General features: G+C 47.6%; 1 protein-coding gene across 1 annotated transcript; it reads left to right on the forward strand.

The window, feature by feature from the left end:
* Nucleotides 1–924: 924 nt before the first annotated feature.
* LOC143158873 (sulfotransferase 6B1-like) lies at nt 925–5,914 on the forward strand. The gene is made up of 6 exons (XM_076335326.1): nt 925–1,267; nt 1,729–1,818; nt 2,527–2,653; nt 3,086–3,180; nt 3,602–3,689; nt 5,428–5,914. The coding sequence occupies exons 1-6, from the start codon at nt 1,097–1,099 to the stop codon at nt 5,598–5,600; spliced, it is 744 nt and encodes a 247-aa protein (XP_076191441.1). The 5' UTR covers nt 925–1,096; the 3' UTR covers nt 5,601–5,914.
* The last annotated feature ends 4,493 nt before the right edge of the window (nt 5,915–10,407 follow it).

Here is a 10,407-nt window from a genome sequence, read left to right on the forward strand (position 1 = left end):
CTGCTGCCAGTTATGGAAGCCTAGCTGGAGGCTGGGAATGAGGCCAAACTGTGTTGGTCATGAAGAGGCTGTAAACTGAAGCTGGTCAGGAGGAGGGAACAGAGTGTTCCCAAAGACAGCACTGTGGAAAGAGAGCAGAAACAGCCAAGGGATGACTCAGTTGGCCCTGTGCTGGGAGCTCCACTGCTCTTGAGTAATTTCCACAGGGAGTAGTTTGAGGTGACCAAAAAGTGCCAGAGCTGGAAAGAGCAATAGAGGTCTGCTTCTGTTTCCACTGAGGGAAGGGGTGTGCTTCTGAAGTGAGCAGGGTAGCACTCCACAATGTCTGGCTGACAGCTCTGTCCCTGTTGGCTTTTGGCATACCTGTGTTGATTATTGCCCGGTGTCATGGTTTAACCTCAGTCGGCAACTAAGCCCCACACAGCCGCTCACTCACTCCCCCCACAACGGGATGGGGGAGAGAAACAGAATGGTAAAAGTGAAAAAAGTCGTGGGTTGAGATAAAGACAGTTTAATAGGTAAAACAAAAGCTGTGAGTGCAAGCAAAGCAAAACAAGGAATTCATTCACTACTTCCCACCGGCAGGCAGGTGTTCAGTCATCTCCAGGAAAGCAGGACTCCATCATGCATGACAGTCACCTGGGAAGACAAACACCGTAACTCCGAACGTCCCCCCTTCCTTCTTCTTCCCCCAGCTTTTTTTGCTGAGCATGACATCATATGGTATGGGATGTCCCTTTGGTCAGTTGGGGTCAGCTGTCCCAGCTGTGTCCCCTCCCAGCCTCTTGTGGCCCCCCAGCCTACTCGCTGGTGGGGCAGTTTGAGAAGCAGAAAAGGCCTTGACTCTGTGTAAGCACTGCTCAGCAATAATGAAAACATCCCTGTATTATCAACACTGTTTTCAGCACAAATCCAAAACACAGCCCCATACCAGCTACTATGAAGAAAATTAACTTTGTCCCAGCTAAAAGGAGCACACCCACCTGTTGACAGGCTAAGACACAATATAGAGCCAAACTTGTTCACAAATGTGAAACAGTTTGACAGGATACCGTCAGCCAGGTTGACACGAAAAAGTGCAAATGTGCAGTCCAGAATGGATGGTGTCTTCATCTTCTCAGGAACCAACTGGCTTGACCAAATGGTGAGGGAGTTGGAATCAACAGATGCCAAATATACAGAAGAAGGAATGAAAGAGAGAATAAATGCTGAAAAGAAGCTAGAGATATTTCCATGTCTAGAATTTGGAGATCCTGGGATATATGAGGTTGGCAGGGACTGAAAATATTGGCACTGCTCTTCTTACAGGTAGTATTAGCTGAAAGACAATGGCTGATCTCACAGGTAATGGAGAGCCTAGAGCCTTAACAACAGCTATGGTCTGCACAAGTAGCATGTGCTATTGTCCTTGGTGTCCCAACGCCATGGCCTCAGAGCCCAGACAGTGCTGAGAAGCCACAGGGGGCTCCAGCCCTGGACCCAGTGGGTTTGATCAATGAGACCTTTCTCTTGGGTGTGCTGTCCTCAGGCCTGTCTCATGTGAAATGGTGCTCTGTGGCAGAGGCTGGCAAAAGCCTACAACACCAGTGTGTCCCTGTGGGTTTTCCAAGGGATAAGATCCTTCTTCTCTGGTGTCACCTTTTCATATTACCCACAATTCCTGAAAAGGCACATGTCACTGAATAAGCTACTTCTGTCCCGTCACATTTCTTCCCACTTGCTTTATAGAGGATGAAGAAACTGCCTTCCAGAAGAATTATACAAACCCATCTGTCACCTCATCTCCTGCCCCCATCCATTCTCCAAAGCAAGGCTAAGGTGTGTCTTCTCTTTGCATCACACTGCAAAAACTTTTCCACCCCAAATTAGCTTTCCTCTGTCTGTGAGAGGTGTTTCCTGCACTTTCACCTGGGTTGGTCAATGCACAGGCACATTTCCAAGGTTGAAGAGGCAGAGTGCTGTGTGCTGAGGCTATGAACAAACATCCTTTCCCAGCAGCAGCTTTGCTGACTCAGGAGGTTACTGTCAGTGGGCTTGTCGCTGGGTGTCACTGCCCCTTCAGTTTTCCTTCAGAAAGATGCTTCCAGGTTTGTGTCAGAAAACTGAGCAGGGCAAGCAGTTATTCTGTTTGCTTTAACTTGCCTCCAAGACCAGGGTACCTGTGGAAAGCCCACCACAGGCTGGGGCTAAGATAGTCTTCAATGCGAATTTCTGCAGAGAGAAGCAAGGGTGCACCCATAGCCTGCTTGTGGGTCTCCTGTTCAGTAGTCCACGAGCTCATTTCTCTGGATTGGAGCTAGCTCAGCACTATGTCCCAAGGGCATCACTGAAAAGCTTCTTGTTTTCACCCTGAAGCTCACATTAGCAGCAAGTGGCCTGCCAAAGCTCTGATTTCTTGCTCAAGAAAAGCAATTAGACCAGCATTGTACAGTCTGGGTGGGTGTTAGTGGACATGTGATGTGTTGAGAAGATGGCATTTTGGTCAGTCACCAAATCAGAAACAAATTATGTGTTTTCTTCCTCCAGATCCTTGTGCTAGTTTGGAACCCCAAAGACACGTCTGTCTCCTATTACCACTTCTACAACAACATGCCAGTGCTGCCATCCTTCGCCTCCTGGGATGAGTACTTTGCAGCCTTCATGAATGGGAAATGTACTTTGCCCTGCATCCTCTGGCATTCCTCCTTACATGAGGGGCGTACACAGGACCCTGTGCATGGGAATTCTACCCCAATATACCTTACCAAGGCACTCCCAGAACAGAGAGACAGGCCCATGCTATGGCTGAAACAGGGAGTACCAGAGAATCGGTTTCTTTTGTCTCTAACTCTGAATGGGAGATCATGAGAAAGCTTTAGCCTGACTTTTCCGTTCCCACAATAGAGCTTGTGGTTCAGTGCAACCTACTGGCCAGAGCTGGGGGATCCTGCATTGACCTCAGCCAAAAGAAAAGACATGTTGAGCTGGTCCTCACTTCACCATCCTGACACCACGCTTAGAGAGCTGTCTGGGCTGAATCCTCTGATTTGGTAAGGGCCTGTTTTGAGGAATAGCCTACACAGCTATGTTTCTTCTTTGTTTGCAGTGGCCTGGGGATCCTACTTTGACTGTTTAGTGGAATGGAACAAATACCTCAACCATGAGAGGATCATGATGATAAGCTATGAGCAACATAAAGAGGTTTGGCATCTCACCCAGCTCTTCCTTGATGGGTGCACTGTGCACCCCTCCTGATATGTACGGCTGTGGGGAAGAAGAAACTCTTGGGTCAAGCCTGTCTGCCCCTTTAGAAGGGCATGCCTTTCCGAGCTACTCTTTTATGTCTGGGGGAGGCCCGTGGGGTTAGGAAGAGGGTAGCCTTGCCTGTTAGTGGAAGGAGTCATATCTGGCACAGGCACAGTTGCTTTTGGGAGAGATGAAAATGCCTTGAAGTTGAGGCCACCATGTGTGGGTTCCCTCTCTGTTAGAGCTCTTAGAATTCCTTGGTGACACTGTGGGAGGCAGCCTCCTCTGCTGGGCTTCCCACCAGGTGCTGGGTCTATGCCACAGCCATGGTGTCAAGTCTTTTGGTTTCACCTCTGTGCTATGTTCCTTTGGCCAGGACCAGATACTGGGAATGAAAAGGATTGCTGCCGCCTTTGGATTCTCCTTGTGTGAGGAAGATTTTCCCAGAATTGCCAAGCAGACCAGTTTCATAGAATCATCATAGAATTATCATAGAATTGTTTAGGTTGGAAAAGATCTTTAAGATCATTGAGTCCAACTGTTAAGCTAGCACTGCCAAGTCCACCACTAAACCATGTCCCTAAGCACCGCATCTACACATCTTTTAAATACCTCCAGGGATGGTGACTCAACCACTTCCCTGGGCAGCCTGGTCCAATGCTTGACAACCCTTTTGGTGAAGAATTTTTTCCTAATATCCAATCTAAAGCTCCTCTGACACAACTTGAGGCCATTTCCTCTTGTCCTATCGCTTGTTACTTGGGAGAAGAGACTGACCCCCACCTCGCTACAACCTCCTTTCAGGTAGTTGTAGAGAGCGATGAGGTCTCCCCTCAGCCTCCTTTTCTGCAGGCTAAACAACCCCGGTTCCCTCAGCCGCTTCTCATAAGACTTGTGCTCTAGACCCTTCACCAGTTTCGTTGCCCTTCTCTGGACACGCTCCAGCACCTCAATGTCTTTCGTGTAGTGAGGGGCCCAAAACTGAACACAGTATTCGAGGTGCAGCCTCACCAGTGCAGACTACAGGGGGACAATCACTTCCCTAGGCCTGCTGGCCACACTATTTCTGAGACAAGCCAGGATGCCATTGGCCTTCTTGGCCGCCTGGGCACACTGCCGGCTCATGTTCAGCCGGCTGTCAACCAGCACCCCCAGGTCCTTTTCTGCTGGGCAGCTTTCCAGCCACTCTTCCCCAAGCCTGTAGCGCTGCATGGGGTTGTTGTGGCCGAAGTGCAGGACCCGGCACTTGGCCTTGTTGAACCTCATACAATTGGCCTCGGCCCATCGATCCAGCCTGTCCAGGTCCCTCTGCAGGGCCTTCCTACCCTCGAGCAGATCAACACTCCCACCCAACTTGGTGTCATCTGCAAACTTACTGAGGGTGCACTCAATCCCCTCATCCAGATCATTGGTAAAGATATTAAACAGAATTGGCCCCAGTACTGAGCCCTGGGGAACACCACTTGTGACTGGCCGCCAACTGGATGTAACTCCATTCACCACAACTCTTTGGGTCCGGCCAGCCAGCCCGATTTTTACCCAGCAAAGAGTACACCCGTCCAAGCCATGAGCGGCCAGTTTCTCCAGGAGAACGCTATGGGAAACTGCTTTTCTGGCCTCACAGGTGTCTTCTTGTTACGTCCTCAGTAAGAGCTGAGGAATAGTCTCAATATGGTTCCTCCCAATGGGCATGTTAGTGGTAGCCCCAGAGATGGTCCCTCACAGACCCGGGGCCAGGGCCAGAGCTCTGGCAGCCCAGCTGCTCCCCATGGCATAAACAGTCTTTGTTTTCTGACTACTGTGGGTATGGGCTTGCTTTAATCCCTTTCCTTCACCACTCCTTGAAGGAAGAAAGGATTTAAATGTTTTCCTCTCTACCACCTACCCCACTGCCCCAAATAACTTCCCCCTTCAGAGGGAGGCATTCACAAATGAGCTTTCCCTTGTGACAAAACCAGGTTTCCCTCTCTTCTGTGTATAAAGCTTCATGAAACCACTTTGGAAACCCGCTCTGGGGAGGTAAGGCATACAGGCAGCCCACCAGCAATGCTCCCTGAGGCCTGGCTGCAGCCTTTACTTCTTATCTTTGCTATCTTGCCTCTCCCAGGCAATCAGACCTCTTGGGGGCATAAATCAGATCCTTCCTGCTTCATGTATGCAGTGATTCTGCCCCATTGCTGCCTAGGTATTAACCCCTCTCAGGAGTGGCTGCCTTCAGTCTTTGGTACTTCTTGTTGTACACAGGGGTTGTTGGGAACTGGAGAGATCTCTTCTCTAAAGCTCAGAATGAAGAAATGGACCGAAAATTTGAAGATTGCCTAGGAGGAACAAAGCTGGCGGCAAAAATGAAATATGATGTGTACTGCAAGGCCTGAAAATAAGCAGACGAGCAGCACTTTAGACTAGATATAAGCAAGTTGTGCTCCAAAGATGATTCTCTAAAGGTGGACAGTCCCCATGTGTCCTCCCCATGAGAAAAGAGAGAAATGACCCAGAGATCTGCCTGGCACCTCCAAGCATTCAGGTAGTAATTCTTAGGCGTGTGCTGGGTCTAGGGTGCGTGCTTCGCTTGATGCAACCAAATAAAATGTGCATATGCCTCAAGTGAATGCCTGGCATCCTTCCAAGAGGGAGATGGTGCACAGGCATCATAGCACCGGTCTGGTGGTATCCCTGTGGCTGCTTCATGGCCTGAGATGGTGAATGAGGCCCCTGAGGTGCTCAATGGTGAAGCAGAGGGACCAATGCAGGGCCTCTCCTCCTGGGACATAGTGAGCTTGACATGGATATGTGGTGTGGGTCTGAACCCTCAAATGTCTGTGTACAGGGAGAGCATGATAGTCTGGGTTTAGATCCACTACACCTACCTTGGTGTTGACATTTGTACAACAAGGCCAGAAAGGCCTTTGACACTTTGGCAACCTCCTCACTTTGGTGTAGGGTGGGACTTCTGGAGCTCTTACTGCCATGAACTCTTAAGTAATGAACAAGTGTATGTTTTCTGGAGTGTTTTGCTCCCGTTGGCCTCTTTGGGGACAGTTAGGTAAGTGGCAAGTGGGAAGAGCCATGACTTTTGAATGGAAGGATTGGGGGAAAGAAGCCCCTTGATGACCCTCTTGCTAAACTATTAAAGCTGCATTTGTTCGACAATAAATACATTTATGCTACATAGATATGATTTCCACACCCTCCTTCCTGGTGTAGATGTCCTTGCTACATCTGTACAGAGCATGCTCCACGACCTCTTGTCACAACCACTCTTTTGGAAAACCACAAAAGCCAAGGAAATGTCGACTCCATCTGGCAAAGGGAATTCAGTTCCTTGGAAGAGGGATTCCTCTGCCACATTCCCAGACAGATATATCTGCAGGACTCTCACAGCGAACTAAGATTAAAAACTGAGCAACCAGCAACCAAAAATGTAATTTACAAAAATGGGAAATTGTCAAGGCCCTGTCAAAACCCTGACTATCTCTGCCCAGCCCCCCTGGGTCTCCCCCCACCCTGCCCATGGCCCAGGACCCCGTGTCAGCCCCCTGGGTGGTCAGCCCTTGCCCCAGCGATGCTGCGGCAGGGCCAGTCTCCAGGTCCCCATAGCCCTACCCTACCTGGCCATGGGCCCTGCCAAGCTGGACCCATCCATGGACCTATGTCCTGGCTCATCCTCATCCCATCACTGTCCCCAGGGAGGTGCCTGATGCCCGGGGCTGGGGCTGCCCTGGTTCCCATTGGATGCCCTGCTCCTGGCTGGAGTGGCGGGATGGGCTCTGGCTGCCAGGCAGTGTCCCATGTCTCCCTGACAGGAATAGTAAGGAGTGTTGCAGATTCGGCTCTGATGGGCCACTCACAGCCTGCTTCTGTGCAAGAGCTGCCCATGTGAAATCGTTTTGCATGAAGAGGTGTGTTTGCTTGAACCTGATGGTTCTGGTCTTGTAGGTTTTCATTCCCAGAAGAGCAGGACTTCATCTAACTCTGGGCTTCCATGGATGAAAAGAGACAAGCCACCATGCCCCATAATTCTGGAATTAGCAACATTTTAATGTATTCCTTAATACATGCCTTTTACTATTTCCTACACAGAATCATAGAATCATTTGGGTTGGAAGGGACCTCTAGAGGTCATCTAGTCCAACCCCCCTGCCTTGGGCAGGGACATCTTCAACTAGATCAGGTTGCTCAGAGCCCCATCCAGCCTGACCTTGAATGTTTCCAGGGACAGGGCATCTACCACCTCTCTGGACAAGCTGTTCCAGTGTTTCACCACCCTCAGTGTAAAAAATTTCTTCCTTATATCTAGCCTAAATCTACCCTCTTTTAGTTTAAAACCATTCCCCCTTGTTCTGTTGCAACAGGCCCTGCTAAAAAGGTTGTCCCCATCTTATAAGCCCCCTTTAAGTATTGAAAGGCTGCAATAAGGTCTCCCCAGAGCCTTTTCTTCTCAAGGCTGAACAACCCCAACTCTCTCAGCCTTTCTTCAGAGGAGAGGTGTTCCATTCCCCTGATCATTTTCGTGGCCCTCCTCTGGACCCATTCCATGTCTTTCCTGTGCTGACGACTCCAGAGCTGGATGCATGTATGCTGGACACATACATGGTGATATCAAAAGCTATCTAGATAACAGAAAGCAGTGTGCATCTCAGTGCCTGCAAGGAGTTGAACAAGGGAACAAGACTGACCAGAAATGGGGAAACAGTCACTGAAATATTCAAAAGGCCTTTACTAAGATGAAAAGATGGCATCTCAAAATCTGTTGGTTTTTTTTCCTGCAAAGGTATTTTGTGGCCTAAGGGCTCTTAGCAGCCCAGAAACTTTGGAAGCTCTGAAATCCTTTGAAACCAGGAGTGATGATGTGATTCTTACCATCTTTCCTAAAATGGGTGAGTCTTGCTTGCTTGCTTAAGAGTCCATTGCTGCAGTCCAGAAGTCTGTGACTGCACATAACACAGCAATAACACCCATGACAGGTTAATGATGACTTCAGCCTGCTGTGGAGGCACAGGAGCAGGAGGAGGGCAGGAGGACTGGTGTTTCCATGGACCTCCTCCACTGCAGGACATAGGTCATTCCTGTGTGCTGGGGGGAGGTACAGACACACCTGCCACCCAGACTCTTGGACCTTTTTCCTCTCCCTTCTCATGCCTTTCAATCCCAGCATTTGGGATTACTGGATACCTTCATGTTTTCTCCAAATCACTTAAAGAAATATCTTAACAGGTCATTTGAAGAAAAAAAGAGGAGGTGATGTTTGATCTGCATTACATCCACTTCATCCTCAACCTGAAATTTTTTTTCTCAGACAGGAAAGGTATAAAATTGTGAGGTCTCATGTAAATATCAGAAGTATTTTAGATATCATTTGACATTTAAGTCATAACATCTCGAAGTTCCAACCAATCTTAAAAGAACTGTGTTAGAAAATGCTTTATGTGGCTAATTTTAAATGTAATGTGGCCAAGATTCAACCCACTTAATTAGCTGGTGTGGTGGTGAATGATGAGTAAACTGAGAGACATGCAGCCTGACTTTCAGCTTGACAGGGGGAAAGTGCTTCTGGCTTCTAAAACAACATTTCTCGCAGAAATTACAGAAATAATACTTGGAGAGATGAGCTCAGACTCTCCTGCTGGTTAAAAGGCTGAAACTGGATTTGGTAATTAAGAGGTAATGTAATGGTTGCACGCAAACACCTCTGAAAAGCAGTAAAAACCTTGGATGGGACCTAAATTCTTTTAGTCTGTGAAGACTGTTACTTTTAACTGATTTTTCCAATTTTTTTAATGTTCTTTTCAGAAATTGGTGAATTATATTCCCTTTTGACTAAGTCCTCATTCCAGACTGTTTTGCATTTGTTTTCTACAGACACCGTCGTCAGTCGTTTCTGATTTATGATATCTTATGGTTTCCCAACTGATGTTACCCAACCCTACTTAAAAGATTTCCTTCTCCAGACCTCTCAGTCTATGTATGCTTATGGGTATACAGACTGAAAACCTTGGCTATAATAAAACATCTCCTTCCTAAGCCTCACAGCTTTTAATATTTTTTCTTGCTTGTTTTTTTAGTTTTATCTATAGTCCATGGAATTATCTATTTCTAGTGAAATGTTTATCTTTTATTTGTTTCCAATCCCATTAAAGAGAATGAAAAAATTCTCTTCCAGAAGAACGATATCAACCTCATGTCCTGCACCACTCGTGCTTCTCCAAAGCAAGGCTAAGGTGAATCTTCCTTTTGAGGCAATCTTAATCTACTGTTATTAACAGAATTTTCATACAGATTAGTTTTCCATTTCCTGTGTAAAATGTCTTTTCTGAGATTGTATGTAGGCTTTAGATGGGTAATTATACATTTCTGAATGTGAAGTGATAAAGTGCTGTTTGCAGAGACTGGACACACGTTCTCTTGCAGCTGCAACTATAATGGCTCCATAGGTTATTGCTGCCTTCAGCTCATCCCTGCCAAAGACAACTGCTCCCTCAAATTTCCTGGGGGAGCTGCTTCCTGGCCTCTTTCATCCCAAATAATCCAGACTAGGATCTCTTTAAACTAACTGTGAAAGGACTTTGAGTCGTCCAAAGCTTAGAGGTGAGCCTATCTGGACCTTTCCTTTACAGTGGACACACCATAATCACCCAGAGGGCTGTAAACTTCTAAGGGCTACAATTCAGTTTAGCTAAAAGAGGACAATCAATGTTTAAAATGCGGAAACTCAGTTTCTTCTGAGTGAGAACATAATAATATAACAGACCTTTTACGTAAATCTCCTTTCTCCTCACAGTTTTTTGTCTCAGTCCAGCAACATTTCATGGCATTTTGGGTTGCAGCAGGCTCCACACAGGCTGAATATTCCTGAGAAATTTGAGCTAGTGGCTGCCCCAAAGGCTAGGCTTACTTCCCTCTTCTGACTGTAGTTGTCTGCTCCTTCTTTTGCATGAGCTCTTGTGCTTGTCTGACACCCACAGCTTTTTGAGGCAGCATAAAACACTCACTTTTGGTGGCAGCAAGCTGTCAGATTGTCCCAGCTGTCTTGCACAACCTCACCCCCGGTGCCTCTGGGTTTCTAAGAAAGAATTTTTCTGTTGCTTCAGAGGCTTGGCTCTGTCATTTTCTGCTTCTTTCAGGCATCTCCTAATATCTGCCCTCACCACAGGCTTCTTGCCTGCTGGGTCATGCACCCACGCT

Source organism: Aptenodytes patagonicus, chromosome 3 (genome assembly GCF_965638725.1).
Source record: "Aptenodytes patagonicus chromosome 3, bAptPat1.pri.cur, whole genome shotgun sequence".
Classification (NCBI taxonomy): Eukaryota; Metazoa; Chordata; class Aves; order Sphenisciformes; family Spheniscidae; genus Aptenodytes; species Aptenodytes patagonicus.